The following is a 24,898-nucleotide window of genomic DNA, read 5'->3' as shown; positions in this document are numbered from 1 at the left end:
GTGTGTGTGTGTGTGTGTGTGTGTGTGTGTGTGTGTGTGTGTGTGTGTGTGTGTGTGTGTGTGTGTGTGTGTGTGTAGATTCATCATTGTTTAATCACATTTAAAGCGCCGCTAGTTTGGTCCTTCAGATCTTGGAAAAGATTGCGCCTTAAACATGAAAACTTTTGTTTTCCTTCTGTCTCCTCTCCTCCTGGCTCAGCTCATGATAGCCAAACTGTGGATGTGTTTTCAGCCACAAACCTCACAGACGGTTTTTGGCGCTGAGCATCTGGGCAGCACTTTTCCGTGATCCAGGAGTTCCTGGTTGGACTGGTGGTTAGCCACACCAGCGCTTTCACCTGCCTGACTGCTTAAGTCTTACCAGACTTTAAACGGCTCCAAACAAGTGGCAACATCAGCTCACACACTCAAGCAGCTTGGGACAGTCAGGAGGAAGGTAGGGTGTGTCGCTCTGATTTGTTTGGCACTTTTTCATTTGCACCTGGATGAGTGGGATTTGTAGTTTCTGAACAGGATTTTTTTTTCTCATACATAATATTAAGGTCTTTGTGGACCCTAAACACTCCACATTCTGAGTCTATAAGGAGAGGAGTGAGGTGGTGGTCAGTATATTGTTGCTCGGATTTCTTTCGGGGTGTATTAAGAGTTTAAGTTGCAGAGTAAACACTAATTATCCAACATGGTCATCGAGCTTATTTAGACTTTAGTTTTGTTTTTTGTTTGTCTGCGAGGAGAGTTTTTTTTCGTGCTTTAAAGAATACACTAACATACTCTGTGAAAAGCTCAGTGTCCTCTGTCTTGCATTTTCATCAGCTATATGAATATTATTTCCTGTTTCTCTTGATGAAAAATAACTTTATCTTCCCGGACTTTTCACGTGTTCTGTCATGCTCAACAAAGTACTCGTCGCTGTGTATGCAATTTCGGATTTCAAATGCATTGTATTAATTTCGATTTTTGAATTCTTAATTTTATTTTAATGTAGACGTGACGATTAGTCTCTCTAAATAATTTCGGTTGCTGATGGGATGTATTTTGTTACAATTACATTTATATGCAATGTTTGTCTAAATTTTGGACGTTTGTAAGAAAATGTTGCACATCTTATAATGTAAGTAAGGACATTTCATTTTTATAGCACGTTTATGTTGATTGATGTTTACATCAATGCTGTAACTGCAATAAGTTAGTTAATTAACCAATTCGCACTACAACCTGGTTTGCCTCTTACCTGTAATTATTTTTATTTAATTTAATAACTGTACAGTACTCTCTGTTTATAGTAACCATTGTCCTTAATGTAAATATGTAAGAAAAATTGTGTATGTTTCTGTTCTGTGTCCTGTGTACTGTTTGTTTGTATATTTGTCTTTTTGGCTGCTGTTACAACCAAATTTCCCCTTGTGGGACATAAAGGATTATTCTATTCTATTCTATTCTATGGCAGCACGGCGGCTGGCTGCTTCCCAAACAAAACACGACATGTTTGTAACTATATAACTAACAACTCAACGGATTCAATTGGCACAATAATGACTTCCCTTTACGATTAAACTACACTACTAGTAATGTAAGCAGGAAGATAAAGCAGCGAATCTTTCCACTTATATTTCCTCTCAACTGTTTGTTATTTGCTCCTCCTCCTCTTGTGGTGCCACTGAGGAATTTTTCCTGGATTTAGTGGCTCTTTGATTTGGCGTCAGTTTAGTGGTAAGAAGAGTTGAAAGCTAACAATGCCCAGCAGGCAAGCGAAACTGAGCAATGGAGGGTGGGCTTACACATAGCAACATCGGATACGACTAATTTTTAGATGAATATGATAACTAAGTGATTATTTATTATAGTATAATTATTAAATAGCTATTATAGTAAAATGATAATAGATTAGAATATAGCAGTTTACTTCATGACATTAAATCTGACAATGTTAATGGACAGTTATGATATTGTTTGCTGTATAGAATACTTTCAAAATATACAGCCATGTGATGGGAGCAGTGACATTAAATTAGGTTACATGACATTTCTGATGTTGGACAGAGAATGTTCGATAGAAAACTTCAAAATAAAAGAATAATAATCTTACTTAATGCTGAGCGTCCCAGGCCCCCGTAGCAGCTGAGGAGATAGGGAAAAGGAAAATGACAAAATCCAATGAAATTGACAGCTAAAGAAAAAAAACTGTTGTATTGTATAATGAAAGGTGTCCCGAGGAGCTAAAAATAGATGTATTTGTGGTGATATGATGCCATTTGGCACTTCAAAGTTTTATGATACCAAGGTGTCCTTTATTGGACAGGGAATACTGTGGTAGCGATACCTCTCAGCATTAAAATTAAAACCCACTCATATCATACAAGTTCAGGACAACCAGTTTCCTCCTGTTGCCTAGCGAGCAGCTTTATAAGCTCTCTGGGAGAGTGGAGAGCTTCTCAGGGGCCTTTTAGTAACAGACAGTAATGGATGAACATGCCAACAATAGGCTCGTAGGGCTCTCTACCTTGGAATAGTTTAGAAACAAAACTTCCATAGGTTGAAGTCGTCGACTTCTTAGAGCTAAGAAACCTCCTTATGAGAGTAATACGCTGACTATGGACACAGACTCAGTAGCAACACCTTCTTACGTTTTAATCTATCCACACGCTGATTCCATAATTTTTTACTAGTATGCAGTGATCTGACATTTTCGTTACACTAGGTAAAAGATAATTAATTCATGGCTATTTACTTTTACCACGTGATCTAAAACTGAGGCATTTTGAGGCAAGCCAACCAATGTGACTGAAAGTGATATTCTTATGATAAGCAATGACTGTATTGTTTTCGAAATTCTGCCAATATGATGACAAATACTAATATTTTAATATATCACTGTTCAGTTTTTATGTTATTTTAAACGGAATAATTACAAAATAAAAGTTTTATTTTTATATTTCATAGACCATTTAACCTTTAAATGCATGTATGTAAGTATCAGCCTATCATTTATATATGTGCGCAAAGGCAAGACAAGCGGAACTTTAGCCCATCTGCGATGCTTACTTTTTAAGGATAAACTCGTTAATACACACGTTTTTTCCTTGAGTGGGCTACAAAAAAATACAATTAAAAATAAAGTAAAAATCAAAAACTGTTTAAAGACGCTTTCGTTCTAATTTTGATTTCTGTAGGCTTAAAAAATACGTCTTTATCCGCGTTGTTTGAGATGGCTGCCTTTAAACTTTAAATTCATGATTAGTTTGCTTTATTAATTATCTAATGATTACCGCGGACTCCAGGTTCTCCAGGACCGAGCTTCGAAGTGTTTTTACGTTTCATAAATAGCCTAAAACATAAGAACGTAAGATTATAGCTTTTTTTCTCTTTCACACAGGCTTTAAATTTTGGATTTCATCTACCTGCAGCTCCTGTATCAGTACCTATCGTTTCAAGTGCTCATTAAAAAGTAAATAAACAGCCAAAAAACGTTTCACTTTACAGAATGATATGCACAACCTCACACTGCTGGGTTGTATTCCCATTGCTGACATTTTAATTCTAAGACTGTTTTAAAGGATTTTTGTTAGACTGCATTCCAGTTACTTGTATTTGTCAGCATCAGCGCGCAGACTTCTCACTGTGGACGAGGCCAATAAATAAAGTATATATTTGTTTTATTTCTTCACTCTCACACGTGGCTTGTAAACTCGTGGAGTATCCCTGAATAAATTTCCGTCTTTATCATTTATCAGTTATGCAGTAACGCTGCCTGATAGTCATGTCTGCACTGACAACAGCGTCCGTGTCATTTAAAAGTGCTGTCCGGTCTTCTGCAAACTCTTCGTTTCGCCTGCTCGCTGTTTGTGTGCACACCTGCTGTGTTAAAAGTTACCTGCACCCACTCGACCAAGCAAAAAATTCAACTTCGAGGCGAAAAAGTGTGTGGCAGCTTCCCAAAATGTTTTGTTTATTTTACATTTCTTTGCCGGGTTGTTTTGTCTTTAAAATGTAAACAAATAAACAGCCTATCTGACGAACGCGAAGCTTCACGAAACCTGCAAAAACTTCACAGAAATACATTTGAAAACTGGAAAATTATGATTACAAAGTTTAGACGATTCGTTTTTTCTCCGCGGGAAAATGTTGCTACACAAAGGCTATGGCATAAGACTACATCCCAAAAATATGTGTATATTATTTTATCATATGGCAAAGACGAACCAAATTTAGCACTTTTTTCAGTCAAAAAAATGGGGGTAAGTGAGCACATAGGCCCACCTTCGCTTTTATCAGGAACAAATTCAAATTAATTATGTTTATGGATTTTTTCAAAGGCCTCTGTGAGCACTGCTAAAGTAGTGCAAATATCGACGAGTCGCTACGGAACAAACACAAAGCTCGAGTGGTGTCCGTGTGCAACACTGACTGGTGAGGAAAGTCACCCTGGGGGTGACTACGTAATGAGATAACAGCCTAAAATGCAAATGAGACATTTAAGTGGGCACACTGCAAAAAATGATGCGTTTGAAAAGTTGCAGATTACTGCTCCCGTGTTTCTTCAGAACTAAATTTTGTCCTTAATGGTCGAGTTAAATCGTTATTATTTTCTTCTTCTTCTTCTTCTTTGGTCTTATTTCAGGAGGAACATGAGAATAGAGGGATTTCATCTGCAAAATTCACGCTTAAAAGTTACTAGTTTGGCACTGTAAGTTTGTTGTGTACTTGCAAAGCCATTATAAAGTCAGATAGATACGCATTAGGGTGATGTACAGTATTATGTATACATGGTGCAATACAATTTGATGTAATTTAGGAGGAAATGCTATTTTTTTTACCATCTAATCCCTCTGTGGTGTGCAGGGTAAACCTGTGTGAAGCCAAAGGCCTAAAGATAGACTTCCTCATGTTCACCCCCCAACATGCACACACACACACACACACACACACACACACACACAGAGGGAGAGAGAGAAAGAGAGATAACTATATCCCAAATGTAGATGTATTTATTTTTTTCCTCGGTTCTATGAACCCAGCTTGGTTCCTTGTTCTTCTTGAATAATTAACTGAATAGTAAAATAATGGTTTAAAGCACCCAGAGACAAAATTCGGTCGGTAAATTGATATTGTTAATTGCCCAGACATCAGTGCAAGCACAGACAAAACATAGCTTATGATCCTTTTATTAGTCAGTTGTAATAATAAAGAAGGGCAACCTGTTGGCCTATGCCTACTAATGCATGCATGACTGAGCGTCACGCTTGATGAACTTGATTCTATTGTGCGTAGATCTACGGAGAAGAGACTGGTGCTTAACGGCGCACGAATATGTCAATATCAAATGAATTAGAGGCTGGAGACTGGGATCAAGAAGAGGTTTGGAGTGGATAAATAAGAAGAACTGGGGTGTGTACCAGTAAGGAATTATTGCCGCGGACATAAACCAATGCTCTTCCTGCAAAGGCAACACCTCCCCACCTCTCCATCCTCCTCCCTCATAGCCCCACACCGGCACTTCTACGTAGCGGACTCAGTTTCCGCTTCGCACGGTTGGTCAGCGACTCGCAGCGGAGAGTTGGAGAGGGAGCGCGCACGAGAAAGAGGGAGCTCCTGAAAAACCAGAGGCTGGGAGAGAGAGGAGGGACGGAGGAGGTGACAGACCTGCTCCGCTGGGAATAGGCTACAGCTTACTGCTAAGTGCCATCGGCAGAGTAGGCTCACAAAACGCACCTCCGCTGTAAAATGCAACAATAAGGCACAGAGCAGCGCCGTGTAGCTGTCAGCGATCTCCGCAAGGATCTGCGTGGTTTTGACTCCGCTGTGTAGGAACTAACTGAGGGGAGAAACAGTGGGGATTCATGGGGAGTTTGTGCAGCTTCTTCGAGAAAAACGCCTGGATTATCTGATTTTTGATTGATTTCTTATTTTTTGGACGGGGCGCTGGACGTTTTCAAGGCGACACTGCGTTTCTCTGCTGGGCCAGCTGCAGCCTGCGACCTGTTTTTGGTTTTTAGGTAAGCTGATGCTGATCTGAACCGACTGCGTGTACCCACCGTGACTGCATTTCATAACTCGCCCACATCGTAGTAAATGCTACTCCGCGTTGCAGGAATCGCAGCTGTCTGCTGAAGTGACACCGTCTGAGTGTAAATGATTTTTTTTTCTTTTCTTTAGGAGGCACCTCTGCGATTTATTTTTGCTTTGATCGCCGCCTCGCAGGGCAATACAGCTCATGTGTTTAGTTCTGGGAGCATGCAGGGGGAAAAAGGCGAGGGCCTGCTTCGGTGTGTCACAATAAAAGTCCTAATAGTTTAGTAATGTTGTGAATATTGAAGTTATTCTCCTAAGAATAACATATGCAGAATAAAGTGACCTGTATCTGTGAAAAACACATTGCACTGAGCAATTATTAAGAGTATTAAAATGCTTTGGGTTTAAACGTTTAGCTCATGCCATTAACATGAAGGCTTTCTATCATGTGTGTTATATTTACATATGTTATGCTTTCATTTCTGAGCTATCAAAAAAGTATTTTCACTTGACAAAATAGTAACAGCAAGTACAATAAATGTGATTACACAATGAAGCTTATTTGTGTGTCTCTAAATTCATATTAACACAATGTCCTGAAAGTCTGTCTTCAGTTATCCGGTTAGTTAAGAAGGTCGGGCTGCACACACTGACATCTCTGTTTCCGTCTCCCAGCAGCGACGTGTAGTTTTCGGAGCTCCGGTCATGGCGGACCAAGAGGAGACTTTTGTCCTCCAAAACTCTCCAGGTGGCTCGGATTCGAGAGAATTACAGAGCGATAATAAATCAGAGAAACAGAACGGGACCTCAAGCAAATCCCCGTCATCACAGACAACTTACATCCAGCAGGTCAGTGCTGGCTTGCAGGCCTCACACTCACTGCTTCAGGCTGCAAGCTGCGGACTTAGGGGTCACTTTCACTCATTTGCAGGAAAAAAAATAGCCTAGGCGTTTTTGTCAGAAGCAGGCAGATACCCTGTTGTTCTTAGCGTTAAAAATATAAAATATAAATCATGACTTAAAAACAAATGTCCGCACAGTGAATGGAGTGTTTCTGCTAATTTGAGTTCTTTCAGCGTATATATTTACGCTGTTTGGAGATAGAAATGTGATTGGATCTGATATTTAGCCCACTAGTGATTTTTTTTAATTTGTGAAATGAAACAACTTCAGCAAAGTCTCAGCAAATTTTTAGTTTCTGTTAAGCTTCATAGCGTAACTGTGTGTGTTATAGTTTATAGTCATATGGGATACAGATCAATTCTGTGTGGGTTTATGTTCATTGCTACACATTAGCTTTGACTATATTATTATACAATCGTGTTTGCTGCTTCAGTTCTCACGGCAAAGGCTGAACAAGTTAAAGGCTACGGTATTATGGCTGGTTTAAACTGTTAATTCATAAGCTTATTATCCTCTGCATTATGTACAGCTTAGCCCTCAGCGTACAACTCGGTTGTCCAAAGTATTTGCATTTTATTTTTTAAAGTGTTTTAATCAAACACTAAATATTAGACCTACAGTTTTGATTTTGATTTTTTACAACCTCTGAACTCAGAAGGCCTTAAATGCATGCAGACTAGTGCATGACACCTCTATCTATAATGCAACTTTAGAAAAACCATACACACTAATGTTTTACTTTGAAGGGAATGGAGGGAATAAAGGTCTACCTGCACGAAAGGGAACTATGGACGAAGTTTCACGAGGTGGGGACGGAGATGATCATCACCAAAGCGGGACGGTAGGAGCATCTAAAACATTTTCATTATTATTATTATCGCGATTAGAAAGATTTCAGTAGAACTAATGGGTTCATTGACTGCGTGTCTGCTTGTTGATGAGGCTTTTAGTTATCTTGGCCGATTTTCGAGCTTAAATATAAACTATAAACCAGACTGGAATTTTCTTGCGTGGGGATCTGGAACCGTACAGAACCACAGAGAAAACACAAGAGCATCTGGTGGACGCTTTAGTGTTCTGCAGCACTGCCGGTCCATATTTTAGTCTGGGTGGCCTTGTTGGGAAATGCGATACAGCGAGAGAGCCAACGTGCAAAACGTGCCCCCTTATGTAAAATGTTACCGATTGTTTCTTTGCGTTGAAATAAAGACATTAAAGAGCATAAGGGCTGCCTTTTGCGCCGTTTTCTCTGTATCCGCTGCAGGTGTCTCTCTGTGTGTGTGTGTGTGTGTGTGTGTGTGTGTGTGTGTGTGTGTGTGTGTGTGTGTGTGTGTGACTGCGTGCACACACTTCTTGTGATCCAACACGTGTGCAACAGCATGCTGTGCAGGGACCGCGTGAGTGAATGTGTCCTGCTGTCAGCTCCACGGTCGCCCTCAGACTGTATACAGTCAAAACAGCTCATGTCGCCTGCGTGTGAACTTTTATATGCGCCCATGACTTTTTTTATGTCAAATAGCTTCGGAGCACCGCTTGCACAGGCTCCTACAAATGAGGAATATTTACAGTTGAATATTGCTGCATTTCGATGTGCTCTCCAGCGCGGGCAGAAGGCAGTTGTTTTCTTACAGCTGCAAAAAGTCTCCATTATATTCCCGTCAATCATTTCACTCCTGTTTTTGGCAAGAGATGATATTACACAGCATCCATCCTCGTCCGTTAGCCCTTCCCTTTCACTCGTGGGAGAGCTTAGTGTTTCTCTCCGTGTATGTGTGTGTTTTCTGCAATATGACAGCTACCAAATATCCAAAAGATTTACTAGAGGGATGTTGCACGTATAAAAAAAGGTCTGGAACATGTTGAATTTTTTTTTTTATAATGGCTCTTCTCAGATCCAACGCCCTGCCTTGAAAGTAAGATTTTCCTCTCCAAACACCAAAGACGGATATTTATATGTTTTAAATCCTCCCACTTAACCTTTCTCTATGCTTCAAAATATTATTTACTTTTGGTTTGCTTATTAAAGAGTGAATGGCACAGGCTTTATTACGAAAGCATTTGATTTCATATATACATATATATGTGTGTGTGTGTGTGTGTGTGTGTGTGTGTGTGTGTGTGTGTGTGTGTGTGTGTGTGTGTTAATAGGTGTGAGTAGTCATGTACTTGTTTTTTTCTCGCGTGTCCACAACACTTTTATTTTCCTGTACAGGAGAATGTTTCCCAGCTTCAAAGTGAAGGTCACAGGATTAAACCCTAAAACGAAATACATTCTACTTATGGATGTTGTTCCAGCTGACGACCATCGATACAAATTCGCCGATAATAAATGGTACGTAAAAACATAACACAGCAACGCTTCTCTAAAGGGATTTGCCTTGCCAACATATACTTTTGCGCACCGATGAAAATCCGGGTCATTGTTTTTTTTGTTTGTTTGTTTTTTGGTGTGTGTGTTTTTTTAGTTTTTGATTTTGTTTTGGGTTTTTTTTTGGGGGGGGAGGGGGATCTCAGCTAGTCTCTCGCTTTCTCGCTCTCTCTGGAGTTATTTGCAGCGGGGAGCGTTATATTGTCGTGATGGACGGGAATCGGAAGTGAATATATTATTTCCGGGAGAATTATTAACTGTGTTTTTTCTAATATTTGCCAAGAAATGAAGTCAGCAGGCAGAAATGTTTCTGTCAGTGCTGAGTTTTCTGCGCTGAAAGCAACGAGATAAACTTTTCCTTGCACTGCATCAAAGATTTTTTTTCACACGGCTGTTTGTCTTGAGTCGTTCTCCAAGCGGGTCTTTCTTCTTTGTGTCAGAGCCTTTAATATTGCTAGCTACATGCCAATGATGCCACTGAAGACGCATTAAGCACGGCCTAAAACTAATTCTCCCCTCGTTCCACATATGTTGCAAAACAGTGCCTTTAACGTCTAACGTGACTAGAAGCAATCAATATCCGACAATGGCACGATACAGAAGGCTTCCTTATGTACTGAAGTTTAAAGTTAATAAAGCAAAGTTTTGAAAAAGAGGTAATCACCCATAGTTTAGAACTTTAAGTGCAGAAAGTCCCATATTGCGCCATTTTGTGCGTAATAATTAGAAACAGTGCCCCACTAATTTAAGTTTTCCGTTTATAATAAAAATTTAATTTATTATTACATTTTATCCACAGTCATTATCTTCTGCTTCTTTCGACATGTTAGGACCGACTCAGTTGCGGCTAGCATGTGAGTGTTAGTCCAGCAAGTTTCAAAGCGTGTGACTGTGTTGCTGTGTATCAGGTCTGTGACTGGGAAGGCAGAGCCTGCCATGCCCGGGAGACTCTACGTTCACCCAGACTCTCCCGCCACGGGGGCTCATTGGATGAGGCAGCTCGTCTCCTTCCAGAAGCTGAAATTGACCAACAACCACCTGGACCCGTTCGGACACGTAGGTGCCTGCCTATCATCAATACTATTTAACCACATGATTGCTAACCTGGTGTTGCACTGACCCAAATCCCGAGAATCCGTTAAGGCCCGACGTGTTACATGATGGCACTAAATGCTTATCTGCAGGTCTCTGCATCGCCACTTATATAAAAATGCCTAACATATTATTATTATTATTATTATTATTATTATTATTATTATTGTCGTTGTTGTTGTTGTTGTTGTTGTTGTTGTTGTTGCTACTCGCAGCTAATTAAAAGTACGTTTTATTGTTTTCTTGAGGTTAAATATTTTACACACATTTTAAATTGATTAAAGCTAATGCTCCTGCCTGGTCATATTTTTTAAAGAGAGGCAACCAGTTTATTGATTTATTTATTTGCTTAAAACTTTGCATTTGATCTGTTAAATGTGCATTAAAACTTAAACATAATCTTTCAGTCATTCTTTCACTGCACCTGTGGAGCCCAAACTTTATTAAGTTTCTTCTGTAAAGATGTGTTTTAGTGAAAGTAAATCGTTTGATAAATTCCATCTAACCATCCATTCATCGCTTTGGTGGAGGGTATACGTTTTATTATATAGATACGTTTATATTTTTTATGTTTTGTCCTTTTTTTCCATTTTTTGTTAAATGTAACTTGCAGTGTTAAAATGAATACGAAAATAGTAAGTAATGAAATGCATTCTGATGTTGAAAACGTCACAAAATTAATTTTAAATAGTGAAATAGTTGTGGTGTTCAATTAGATGCAAATACTTCTACCACTACTATACTACTGCTATAATAATAACAACAACAACAACAACAACAACAATAATAATAATAATAATAATAATAATAATAATAATAGTAAGCCTGATATACTTTAAACACAAAAAAAGAAATATAGAGGAAATTTTGTGCCATATGAAGGTTTTTTCTACTTTACTTTTTCAAAGTGGAATCTCCTGAGATTACAAAAAAGTTTGGTGATATTCTGTTTTTACTATTGAACTTTTACTTTTACTAATGATGTAAAGGTAATGTTTTGAAGAGTCTCTGTGACTTTAGATAAATATTCCAGATTGAGACAAATATTTCTTTCTTATCGTGCCATCATCTTATTCTTTCATATGTAATATGTTTGCTATGAAGCTGTTAGTAACATACCTTTTGTAGCACAGTGTTATTATAGCACCCCCTAGGTGCATTAGCCATGGACCTCCTGGAATTCAGCTTGCATGAGTAGAAGAGATCAACTGGGAACTTTTTTAGGAAAAAGGAAAAGGGCAATTGCACCACCACCCACCATCTCCTTCACCCTTCTCAGCAGTAAGAGGCTGTATGGTACCTATTTCCTAGCTTTAACTCCTCATTATTCTAAACTCCCTATCTGGCCTCAGGCTTTTGTGATTCCTGTCTTACCCAAAGCAGAAAGTACAAACATCACTTACTTCATCAACAAATGGGCCCTTTGGCAGCAGGTTTTCATGAAGAAGGGTATCTCGATGGGTACATTTAGGCCTAATTAGATGTCTTTTTGTAGAAACAGAGCATCTGCACAGTTAACTTTCTTACTAACAGGCTTAGCCATTAAAGGAAAATACAATTATAAATTTGGCAAAGGTTACCTCAACAGCTGGTTTGCTTTCATGAGAAAACATTCCTTAACGCAAGCTGTGTTTGTTTGGTTTTGCTTTTAGAGACGTATTACTCCACAATGCTCAATTGTCCACAAAAAACACGATCTCATTGCATATGACCAATTATTGTTATTATACTATATATTATTGTTGCCATTATACTATATTCCTATGTATACTTCTGCATCCACTTAAGGTGTTGGTTTCAGTGTGGTAATGAATCAAAGTGAAGCTGGTTTCAGCTTTCAAAGTTACCCACGGAAAAATTAATATGAATTCTAGCACACACAAGCTACTATCTGTCCACATGGCACCTAAAGGAACTGCTCCCTTGCCAAAGCACAGCCGGTGAGATGAAACTGAGTCTCAGTCGGAATGTGAGCAGCACTGTGAATTTTGGGTTAAAGTAAAGTAAAGTTTGATTGGTTGCAGTGGTTCCTGGCTCGGCCTCTTTCGTGCTGGGAGAGAGCACCATGGGATTCATAAATGAAGCACTGGTGGCTGTCCAGAAATATACTCCATCAGCTTGTTGGTCCAGCTGGTTGAAATAACTTGTAGATGATTTATAATTACTAGCAGTGAGACATGAGACCAAAACATATTGCTGATGCCGATTAGACCAATACAGGACTGGCCTGAGGTCTTCTTCTAGAAATGTCTGTAAAACATACACGTCAGGGGGCTGGGCAGGACTGAGCTCAGTTTAGGAATTAATCTCAGAGGATGTGGTGCCTTTGTCTTAATGCAAGGTTAATTGTTCTGTTTTTGGTTTGTGACAGTTTTATAACCCATTGCACTGTATTGCATAACCGTGGAGTGTAACCCTCACTCTTAAAACAAATTTGTTATAACAAAAATTTTAGTGCGAATCATGAAAGAAGGTAGTTTAAGGAGCTTTGGAAATGTTAAGAGAAAATCTTGTAGATATGCTATTTTATTAAGTTTTGTGTAGAAATATAGTGAAGAATAGTGGGTTGAAGTGGGCAGAAGGATATTTGCAAGGAACAGGATTTTTAAATTATACACAGTATGTATAGGTTACACACACATAAGTCATTTTTCTGATATTTTACATATTCGTCGTATGAAAGTGTTGAGGCTGAGGTCTGTTTCACTAAGCAGTTTATTTCAATGGTAATGTGTTTTAGTTATAGCGAAGCTAGGTAATGCATTTTAAAGAAGTGTTAGATTTATTTAAAGATACAATTATTAATCATAATGTTCTAATTTTGTGAAGTAACTAAGTATATATACTCACTGACTTTAGTTATATTACAGGGTAACAGTTTTGGCTAGCTATTTGGTTTTTAGTTTCCATGAGATTCTACTTACATAAATATCTTCTTTAAAAAAAAAGTTATACATTAAACTGCCCCAAAATGTAAAAATTCTGTATTCTTATTAGTTAAAGGTTAAACTTTGCCATCTGCAACATTATAATTTTTGTATATAGCATATTTAGTAACAAGTGCTATTTTGTTGTAAGTAATTTTATTTGTGATTCAAGTATCTTAAATTTAATCCCTCTGTACTTTGGCTTTAACAAAGTGTATTTGCTTTGTTGCTTGTTATTCATATCCGTCGATACATATCAAAACCTCCACAACAGCACTAGTTTGGTCACAAAATTACAGAATTAAGTGGTGTTTTTTCTGTATCTGAATTCCTGAATAGTTTGTTTTTGTTTCTGTTTCATACCAATCTGTAGTTTTTGCTCTGATGTCTGTCTCAACTCCCAGAATATTTCTCAGTGTTATTTGTCTTACCCATCAGTTTGCTGCTGCACTCGTCTCCCAGTCTTCCCACACATGTTTTGTGCATGAGGGTGGAGTGTGAGGATCACACTGTTTATATTTGAATGGCAGTGTGTGATGAGCAATAGATGGTGGTGTACAAAGACTGCTAATCCTGAAGCTTGGGGAAACTCTCTGATGTGGAGGAACTTGAAAGTAAAAGGGCAGCAGCCCGGGACCCAAAGTGATCCTTCACTATCATTACATGCGATCATCCAGAAGCTAGGGGGGGTTGAGGCAGAGATACAGGGAACCAGGCAGGGCAGTGACTGGGCCACGGAGTTGAGGTGTATGCTGAGTCCCCAGTGGGTGGTCTACAGCTACCCCCTCCTCACTACCACATCCCATCCTAATACCACAAATACTGGACTTTAGGAACCCACGGTTAGTGGGCCATGCTATTTTCCATGGTGAAATGTGCATTTAGACATCTATGCAACTTCTAATATGTCTTCATGACAGACATTTTTAGCCTCTTAAACCATACAGGGTGCTGTATGACATGTTTGCATCAGTGGACTAGTTGTTGTGGTTTGTTCCAATCTTGGACATATATGCAAACTAAGAAATAAGCAGGCAATGAATGCATGAGAAAATCTGCCATTTACCCTGCTTTTTCTTTGCACAGTTTACATAGTTTCGAGTTGTGTTTTGAAGCCTCATTAATGATTCTAAATATTAAGACATAGGGACTGCTGCTTAACAGACACGTGAAAGAAGTTTTTTTGTTTGCTTGTTTTTTTGTTTTTCAAATACACCATGACAAAACTGCAATACTGCAAAAATCCACAAAAACAAAAAGCTGCGCCTGCTTATGTAACTGAAGTGATCCACTAAACAAATCCTGACTGATGTTTTCTGTCACTTACTTCCATTAAATAGTTTGCATCTACAAGGTGCATGGCAGGCAGCTGAAAAACACTTTCTCCTGCCCATTACAAAAACCTATTCCAGCATGAAATGAGATCAAGTTCAACTGGGAATTAATAATGGATGACTATTGTATTATCTATGTAGGTCTCTATGGTTCATTCGCCTCTGAGAAAAGACTCTGGGTTATGTCTGTGTAATACTGCAGGATGCCCCCATAGGTACTGGAGGTCAGGGCAATCCCCCGGCTCTTCTCATGCTAGCACTGAGACGCAGGTTCAAAAACACTCTTTCAGATAAAGTATAGAAGGAATGGGTATGGCACCGAATGCAGGGATAAGTCAATTAAAAAGCAATTACCGTCGTTTTTATTAGAAGAATTTAATGGGAATTAAAATAAAATAAATAAATAATATTTCTTCAAGATTGATGGCCTTGACTAACAAAAGACAGGTTCATTCTATTCACTGTAGTTCTCATAGGCTGGTTTAGTAAGGTAACAGAATATAAAGGAAGAGGGCATGCATATGTCTATCTCCTGCATTTATCTGTGTGACTGTCATGAGAAGTGCTGTATAAATAACACGGTAAATCACTGTCACTGCAGTAATAATTACAATGAGAGACAATTTATATTTTTAAAGGGTTTAATTAGAACATTTTAAATCTTTATTCTATTTAAAACACGAGGAATGTTTAAATGACTGTGCTGTAAAAAAAAAAAAAAAAAACAAGAAGAAGAAGAATGCAAATTGGTCGACTTTATTTTAAATATCTATAAAAAGGTAAAAATAAAACTTTCATTACAATTTGTTGTTCAATAAAAGTGTTTTAGCCAAACAAGTGTTTTTCAGAAACTATAGCTCAGCTTAGACGTTTTGAGAGGAAAAGTGGATTCCATTACAAAGTAGACAGAATTCGTAAATTTACAGGGACAAAAACAATTTTACTGAGAAGTATAAGCAGACCAGTGCGTTGGTGAAAGTACTGAAATAGACCTTTTGCAAAATAGACTGTAATCTTATCATGTCAGCATGTTGCTCATGCGTAAAAATGACTAATGTCTTACTAACATTTATTAGTTTTATTATTATTATTATAACAAATATATGGTAAAGGGTTTTCTTACAAAAGGAGATTTTTAATCTTTTAAAAAAAAGCGCACTCAAAAAAAACCCACATTTGAGGACTGGTAGGGTGTATCTCATTTTGTTTAATTTTATTTTTAGAAATGACGCCAAATATATGTGTGTAACGCCACTTTCTCTTTATTGCAGATCATCCTCAATTCGATGCACAAGTATCAACCAAGGATTCACATCGTGAAAGCGGATGAAAATAATGGCTTTGGTTCCAAAAACACGGCCTTTTGCACTCACGTCTTTCCGGAAACATCTTTCATTGCGGTGACATCCTATCAGAACCATAAGGTAAAACCTTGGGGTATTTTTGGATATTTTTATTCATTTATTGTCGCGAAAGGGGCAGCTTTAGGTTTACGTATTTTATGGGGTGGTTAAAATTACACAGTGTTTCAAACGGAGGTAAATATAAAGAGGGAAAAAATCAGTTGTGCAAACAGAACCATGCAGTCTGTTGCACTCTCAAAAATGCCCCCGGTGCAAATGCAGGATTGCGCAAAGGTCGATTTCACATTGAAGTTATTTTTTAAAATCTGTTTATAATTTTTGCACAAATTATTTTTTAATAATAATTTTTTTGTCAATTTTTTTATGCAGCTCTTGGTCTTCTGTTGGATTAAAGGAGAGGGGAAACAATAGCTCTTTGAGAGTTTAAAGTTTTTCACTAAAAATCGTTGATATTAAACTCAGCTGCTCGCAGGAAAACTTCAGATTCCTGACTAGAACACGTTTCACAGACCCAAGTCCGTGGCATGATTTTATTATTAAGGCTTTTGTTGGAGATAAATAACTACCTACTTTGAAACAGTTCTAGTAATTATTTTTTAAATTTATTTGTTGGTGTTTGATTTTCAGTCTATTTCAGTGTAGATGAGACTATCACTGCATGCTTTATTTCGAAGCTCTCCTTACGCATTGCTCGTATATAGACGCGCAAAAAACAGATCTCAGTCTAAACTTTGAAGATTTAATTACATATACCCGCACAAGGGAAACCAGATTTTACATATGCTATTCAAATGTTTGCCTTTTTCCATTTATTTTCTAAGCTTCTCTTTCTCGGTTAACGACGGAGCTTTAATTAACATTATTGAGTTATAAATTAAGTTTCTTACCGTGTTTAATTGGAAGCAGAAAACCTTGGAATCACCCTTGTTTTTCACGTATCTGGAATCTGGAAACTTATAACATCAGATTATAGTTAAAGATGTGATTTCTTGAGCCGCACAGCTTCGTATTTTCTTTTTGTTTTGTTTTTTTTAAGTCGCCATTGCGTGTTCAGACTTGTGAAAGTAGCAGGAATAAAATTCAATATTTACACTGTCCACATTTCTGGGCGAGGGGAAAAAATCTTGGGAATACAAATATCTGCAAACAGCATCTGTTTAACATCCTTTAACCATGCAGGCCTATATGTTTTTAGTTTGGGGAATATGGGAGAAAGGGGCGAAAGCTCATAATGTCCCCGCAGCCAATCCAGGTCTCCGGGCTTCTGGGAACAGGAAGCACAAATGACCAACATTCTGTAGAAACCATTCATTATTTTTGAGCCTGTTACTAGGGGCTGAGATCGTAACTGCGGGCTAATTATTAGGGCTTTCCAGACCTGCAGGAAAGAAAGGGGCATTTCGGGTTTCGAGGCTCTTTTTTTTCTTGCCACATTTGTCTAATCAAACAGTTTTAAGCCTGCCAAAAGGAGTGGGCTACGAGCTGCAGGCATCTGTCCAATTCACCTGTTAGACTCTCAGCTAATGAAATGGTCAAAGTCTCTGGTTTCAGCTCTTTCCTGTCGTAGCTGTAATTAAAGCATTTTCTCCAGAAACTGAGGTTTCTGGAGTGGTATGTTTTCTTAAGATTTTTGTGAAACTGGGAAGATGAATTAAGACCAGCTCATATTTTTGTTCTTTTCTTTTTTTAAAAAAAAATCTTACTTGAACTACTTCACTTCATTTTGCATCTGGAAATGTGTTTATGTCAGCCTCAGTTATTTTAATGAGAACAGTTTGGACACAGCCTAGTCAAACTACAGCCTTTGAATTTCGACTCTCAAATTATTTTTTCCTTTTTTCCTCCTATCTGCTAATTCTAGTCAGAACAAAATCTTTTGTAAAATATTTAATTTTCTCTCTGTAAACTCAGCTGAGAATAAGATTGTTGGACTGGATAATTATTGGTCTAGGTGTATTTTTGGAAGACATGCAGGGGGATAAAAAGGGCGAAATAGACTCTGAACTTTTAATGCCAAACTTTTAAAATGACGAGACAGTGTATAAATGATCTGACAGACAGCTCGTATTAACAAGAAGCTAGCGAAGTGTCACATGAGAGATTTTACAAAGTTTGCTGAAAGTGTCAGCCAGCGTGCACACAAACTTCCAGTCTTGTCAAAAAGCTGGAAGCACACGAGAGCTGCCAGCTAATTACCTGCCAGAAACCACTGCTCACGAGAGGGATATCCCGGGACTGGGTTAAACCACTCTGGGATTAACTTATTGTTTATGGGTGGCTCTGAAAGTAATTTCTGCTTCTATTTGTTTGGTATTGATAGAGACGTTTTTTACCAAAACATTAAGTCATAGAATAAAATAAGTCTTATGATTTGTATCTGTCATGCACGAGCCAGCTATCTCCTAAGCTAGACATCATCTAATGTAACATCATAAATTAAGCAATGAAAGATGATTTATATAGACATGTTTTTATTGAACTATTGCACTCAGGAACTCAGCTCAGAAAGTATCTCAGGTTTCTGGAAATATGATCTGTTATTTCACTCTTGGGTAGCTTGTGAACACTTACATGCATCCAAAAAAAACCTGTAAAGCCCCGGTTTTCTCCAAAAATATATGTTTAATATTGTCATCATAAAACCCCTGAGTTGAAGAGGACTTGTCTTGTCTGACAGTCTGGCACACGGCGAAATGCTGCTTTTAAATAGCTGCTATTTCAATGCATGTGTGGGTTGGCTATAATTGGGTGCTTTTAAACGCAGCTGACAATGAAATGACATAAGCAGCACAACAATTGACTCTTACTGCAACAGTGTATGTTACTGACACTTCGTGTGTTTGCTCTTACAGATAACCCAGCTGAAGATCGAGAACAACCCATTTGCAAAAGGATTCCGTGGTAGCGATGACATGGAATTACACCGGATGTCCAGAATGCAAAGGTAAATGTGGGGGGAAAAAAACAATAAAAATGCACGTTATTCTTGCTTGCTTTTCTTTTTCTTTTCTTTTTTTTTCTTTCATAGATCCTGCTTCTGACATATGGAAATACTGACCCATACTAAATGCTGTGAAATGAGTAGATAAATGTTACCTCAATTAGGCAGGGATTACTGACATCCTGGTCACACTGTCACTTAACGAGCCCCACTTTAATCCCTCAATCACCCAAATGCAAACCAGTCGTATGTGTTATTTTCAGTGAGTGTTATTTTCAATGATGTAAGTGTAGTTCTTGATAGTCAGCCAGTTTTCATGCTGAAGACTTTTATGGCTGATCTGGCAGAACCTCTGAAACACAAATGTAACATCTCTCTTCCATAGAGCTCTTTCTACCAGGATGTTCCAACTCCTTATGTGGACTGTGCTGTGTGTGTGTGTGCAGTGTATATATATGTGTGTGTTGGTGGTGTGTGTGTGGGGGGGGCACGCATTTGTGCTGAACTGGTGGTATCTCTTGGTCAGGCAGCCAAGGCACTACACGACCACATTGATCTCTCCCCTCCCTCGCTCTATTATTCAGTCCAGATGAGGAATGGAGTATGAGTCCTTACTGCGTGGAAAACACTTTTTCAAAGGAGAAAATCTGGTTTTGAAAAAAAACAACCCCCTTTGGGCAGCCAGTTCAGACTCTATGTGAATTCAAATGAGGAGGGGAAAAAAATCCCAAATCAGACCAAACAGGAAAGGTTGTTTGGCATTTCCATAAGGTGTTAGAAGAATGCATCCACTCTAAAACCTTTACTCTGATGCACAGAATAATGATCAAGTACCTCACAATCCGTGTTGCAGTAAAAAAAGAAGTAGCTTTATAAAAAACCGCATGCCTGATTGTACTAGACGCACGTTAAATTTCTTTAAGTAGGTGCGTTCCACGAGCTAATGAAACGTTTCAAGTGAAATGCATTTCAGCTATCAAAACTTGTAAATCTATAGAAGCTGGTGAGAGTCCAAACCACACTATCAATCTTTCATGCCTTTGTCCAATCCTGCAGAGGACAGTAAGCAATGCACGTCTGCTCTTGGTTACAATATCAAGGGGAGAGCTTATTGCAAAACCAGGTCAGGTTTTCAACTGAATCCACCCCTGAAATCAAAGAACTAGAAGTAGCAAAATGATCTATTGATGGATCCTGAGGATTTATAGGGGTGAAATATTTTGGACTGAATATCCCCCCCACCCCACCCCCACCCCGACGTTTTTCTCTGTGTCCTAAGTGGAAGTAAATCACTGATGGTGATCCTCGTTGGTTGTCTTTGAGAAATGATCTTATGATGAAATGCGGAAGATTAAAATAGATCGTCTTTGTTGACAGCAAATTATAGTTGAAGATAATAACTAACAACTGTGATTGTTTGTGTGTGCACGTAGTACCAAGGAGTATCCAGTAGTGCCTCGCAGTACAGTGCGGCAGAGAGTGGGCTCCAGCCAGAGTCCATTTAGCGGGGAGGTCCAAGGCCTGGCCACACCAAACAGCCTGAGCTCCCAGTACTCCCAGTGTGAAAATGGTGTCACAAGCAGTTCACAGGACATGCTGCCCCAGTCGGGTTCCTACCCCCTGCCTCATGAGCATGGCCAAGAGTACCACTGTATCAAGAGGAAAGGTAGGTGAATCTTTTATTTATAATATTTTTTTAAATAAATGTTTATTCTTGAACACATCATGTGTGTACATGAAGATTTGTAAACTAAAAAAAATGACGTGAGATGTGTTACGTTAAACAAAGAGTAATTTAAAATATAGTGTCTGCTATTTAATATTGCTATATGTCATGTACAACCCCAGTTCTAGAAAATCTGGAATGCCATGCAAATAAACACAAAATGCTTTTATTGGAAAGTCTAATAAAGCTACATTTTCTTCACAGTAGAACACAGGAAACATGTCAGATGTTTAAACTGAGACATTTCAACATTTCATGGAAAAATACAAGCTCATTATGAATTTGATGGCAGAAACATGTCTCTAAAAAGTTGGGATGGGACAACAAAAGGCTGGAAATGGAAGTGTTACAAAAAAGAAACAGCTGGAAAGGAAAATGAGGAAAATTTTACATAAGATCCTAATTAGGCTAATTGCCAGAGGTCAGTAACATGAGTGGAGATTAAAAAAATAAAAGAGCATCCAAGAGAGGCAGAGAAGCCACATCAGCAACAAAATGCATGTACAAATTAGGAGCAATTTCAGAATAGTGTTCCTGTAGAATCTGAAGAAATCTCTGTGTGCAAGCAACAAGGCAGAAGATCAATTGGATGCCTGTGATCTCCGGGCCATCAGGCAGCACTGCATTAAAACAGGCGTGATTCAGTCATGGAAAAAATTGCACTTCTAGAAATCATTTTCTGTGAAAAGAGTTCATTGCACCATCCAGAGTTAAAGGTTTATCATGGAAAGAAGTACCCATATGTGAACATGATCCAGAAGCATTGCTGTCTTCTCTGAGCCAAGGCTCATTTAAAATGGACCCAGGCAAAATGGAAAAGTGTTCTGTGGGCAGATGAATCCAAATTTGAAATTCTTTTTGAAAAACATGGGCGTCAAATACTGTGAATGAAGGTGGAGAGTGGCTGTAGAGGCAAAGCCTAGGTGTTAAGCACGGTACAAATCTCAGAAGCCTTCATCTCTCATCGTACGGACATGCATCACTGCCTATAATTGGCAGCTTGCACATCTGGAATGGCACCATCAGTACTGAAAGGTAGATACAGGTTTTACAGCAATTATGCTCCAATATATTTAGCACAACAATGCTAAACCCGAACTGTATCTATTGCAACAGTATGGCTTCATAGAACAAGAGTCCGGCTGCTCAACCGGGCTTGTTCAGCAGCTGATCTCCTGAATTCCCTCATATGTACAGACTGTCGTTAAAGAAGAGGGGATGCTACACAGTGGTAAACATAGCCCTGTCCCAACTTTTGTGAAACATGTTGCTGCCATCAAATTCAAAATGAGCTTTTCTTAATAGTTTTCTTAATGTGGCACATGTTCTCAGTTAATCATTTGATATGTTTCCTGTGTTCTACTGTAAATTAAATACCAGTTTATGAGATCTGCAAATCATTGCATTCTGTTTGATGACAATTTGTATTTTCCATCTCTTGAATAACACAATTGCTCACCTTTCTAATTCCACCTGCAGTGGATGATGACTGTCACTCAGGAGATCACAGCTACAAGAAAGCATATCTGGAGAGCTCATCGAGTGAGGAGGACCATTACTACCGCCCTGTTGGCTACGCTCAGAGCCTCAGTCTCTCCGGTGGGCCTTACCGCAGCGAGTCTAGCCAGCGGCAGGCCTGTATGTATGCCAGTGCCTCGCAAAGCGCTGAGCCTGTTCCCAGTTTGGAAGACATCAGCTGCAACACTTGGGCCAGTGTATCACCCTATGGTAGCTGTTCTGTCACCACCATGCAGCCCATGGATCGACTGCCCTACCAACACTTCTCCGCTCACTTCACCTCAGGGTCTCTGGTGTCCAGACTAGGTGGGGTGGGAGGCCACGCCTCTCCACAGCTGGGTGATGGCCACCACGCTGCAATGTACCAGAGCTCGATGACCCATCAGACTCTGGGCCGCCAATGCAGTCCCGGGGCTGGGATCCAATCACCAGCAGCCAGTCTGCAGGGAAATGAGTACCTGTATACACATGGCATACCACGTACACTATCACCACACCAGTACCACTCTGTACATAGTGTAAGCATCATGCCAGAGTGGAGTGAGAACAGCTAAAGAAGTTGTTTCTCCCCCTCTCACTCTATAAATACAAAAAAAAAAAAAAAACACAACAAAGGACCAAAACAAGGCAGTGTTTAGATGAATTTATATTTATATTTTTTTAAAAGGTCTTGCTGTTCATCCTAAAGAGACCAGTGTTGGTTCACAGTGGATGTGCATAGTAGGATGGTGCTGACTAGAAGAGAAGGCATCTTATCACTTACCTTGTTGTGACAGCATGTGCACTTATAAACAAAGAAACAAACAAAGAGGAGCTGGACAAAAGCAGAAGCAAAGACTGCTCAAGAGCAGAGCACGCAGACACAAAAGCGAAGGTCAGAAATGCTTCAGAAGCATGTGGTCTGCAGGTCGACTGCGAACTTGTGTGGCGGTGCTTTTTCTTGGATGTCCGCATTTTTAGTCAGACCATTAAATGTGTTTGCAACCACAAGTACAAAGCTCTTTTTGGACTATATAACAAATTTGTGTAAAAAAACAAAACAAAAAAAGGACACTTGTCTTCTGTTATATTAGCCCAAGTTCTCATTTTTAAAATAGTTTTTGTAGTTAACAAGTTACATTGTAAAATTGTTATAACTTAAACCATGAATAAGCAAGTGTGAGCCTTTGTTGTAGCTCTTGCTTACTCTTAAATCTGTCAAAAGGGTTTTTATTTTTTTGTTTTGTTTTGTTTTTGTGTTTTTTGCTTTGTTTTGCTTTGTTTTGCTTTGTTTTTTCGTTTTCGCATACTTACATGCACTTCAAAAACCTTATATTAATTTAATGATGTGAAACGTGACAGAATAATTGTTCATTCGTGCCCAGACGTTTCAGGCAGAAACCGCCCTCACCACATGCAACGGTGTTACAACCAAGCAGCAGCACTGAAAAACTGATACTGACCATGTTGAGAAGCAGAACCGCAGAACTTACTCTGGTAATGATTGTGATTGACCTTGGTAGCTAATTAAATCAAGATTTAATCAGGAACTTGTTTAATTTCATTGCAATGTGCACAGCACTCCAGTGTTGAGAATTCAGGAAAAGCCCTAAAAAATCTGTACACCCACATTGCCCACAGGCGTGTACTCACACTACTATAAACTCCACTCGCAAAAGACAATGAAAATGTATCAACATATCATCCTGTTTTTCCCACGTGGCATGATCGAAAAACTAGCAAAAACAGAACAATGATAAGAAATCCAAAATTCTGTGTCAGCATCCACTAATAAATATACATTTTTGTTAATGATAAATGTAGGCTACATAATATAATTAAAAGAATTTGACCCCGAGTAATCACATGGCCAAAACACAACCCTACAGTATCATTTTTCATTCATGCTGTGTGTTTGTGGCCTTTTTTGTGGAGTTCTTCTTGCCTCAGCCTCATTAATGCATCGTTGAATGTGTTAAATGTTTGATTACAGCTATTTAACAGTTGGAGATCGAGATGTAGTTAGCTCTACAACTCACAACTTCAGACAAAAACAGCATTCTTTCTCCACCAAATGTATTATTACAACAGCAATATTATGACTGATGCAATTAAAGTGTTCTTCTGGACCTACACACTATTATAACTACATTATTACAACTTTCAGTAAAATCATTATGAGTTATAATCCCTGTTGCAGAGGGCTAACATTCAGTAAAGAATGTCCAAAATGTCTTTCCAGTGCTCCGGACACACAATATTATAGTGGAACTCACTCCACTGAATGTGTTTGTATGTTCTCTATATGTTAAATCATACTATTTTTTATTTACATTGTCAAATCAAAAAATGTAAACATTTTCTCCACTCAAGTGTTTGATATTTTACCCATTTGTTACCTGACAGTCAAGAATGGCTCATTCCACAGCACTTTGTTATGCTGCCAAACCCATGCCACAGTCTACGTACTCATGGAGGAAGAGCTCATTATTTATTTGGACTGTGGAGCCTATACTTGGCGTAAGCTACACGACAAAAAATAAGGTTCTTGGTTGATGGTGAACTGTTGTGCCTCACTCACATCCATCACAATCATCTGAATATGTTGAAACTTACTGTAGTAAGCACTACAACATCAGATAGTTTGACAAAGCTTTTTGTAACTGCAACACCATCAAATCTTTTTTGGGGGGCGGCGGGGGGGTCAAATTTTGATTGTGTGTTTTAATGCACAGTC

At 38.7% G+C, this 24,898-nt stretch overlaps 1 protein-coding gene across 3 annotated transcripts; it reads left to right on the top strand.

Moving 5' to 3' along the window:
- The first annotated feature begins 309 nt into the window (after positions 1 to 309).
- Positions 310 to 23,907, top strand: tbx5a (T-box transcription factor 5a). 3 transcript variants are annotated; one of them, XM_042221687.1, is made up of 9 exons: positions 310 to 436; positions 6,685 to 6,858; positions 7,659 to 7,753; positions 9,125 to 9,244; positions 10,189 to 10,336; positions 15,905 to 16,057; positions 18,850 to 18,941; positions 20,372 to 20,604; positions 22,144 to 23,907. In XM_042221687.1, the coding sequence occupies exons 2-9, from the start codon at positions 6,715 to 6,717 to the stop codon at positions 22,734 to 22,736; spliced, it is 1,578 nt and encodes a 525-aa protein (XP_042077621.1). In that variant the 5' UTR covers positions 310 to 436; positions 6,685 to 6,714; the 3' UTR covers positions 22,737 to 23,907. The 3 variants fall into 3 exon arrangements, with proteins under 3 accessions (XP_042077621.1, XP_042077620.1, XP_005930121.1); XM_042221686.1 differs by lacking the exon at positions 310 to 436 and adding an exon at positions 5,355 to 5,993 and having other exon boundaries at positions 6,688 to 6,858; XM_005930059.2 differs by lacking the exon at positions 310 to 436 and adding an exon at positions 5,355 to 5,993.
- The last annotated feature ends 991 nt before the right edge of the window (positions 23,908 to 24,898 follow it).

This window comes from Haplochromis burtoni, unplaced genomic scaffold (assembly GCF_018398535.1).
Source record: "Haplochromis burtoni strain Fernald_Lab_line unplaced genomic scaffold, NCSU_Asbu1 Contig_72, whole genome shotgun sequence".
In the NCBI taxonomy this organism is placed as follows: domain Eukaryota; kingdom Metazoa; phylum Chordata; class Actinopteri; order Cichliformes; family Cichlidae; genus Haplochromis; species Haplochromis burtoni.
Note: the sequence above shows the minus strand (reverse complement) of the source record. Positions and strands in the feature narration are given on the sequence as shown.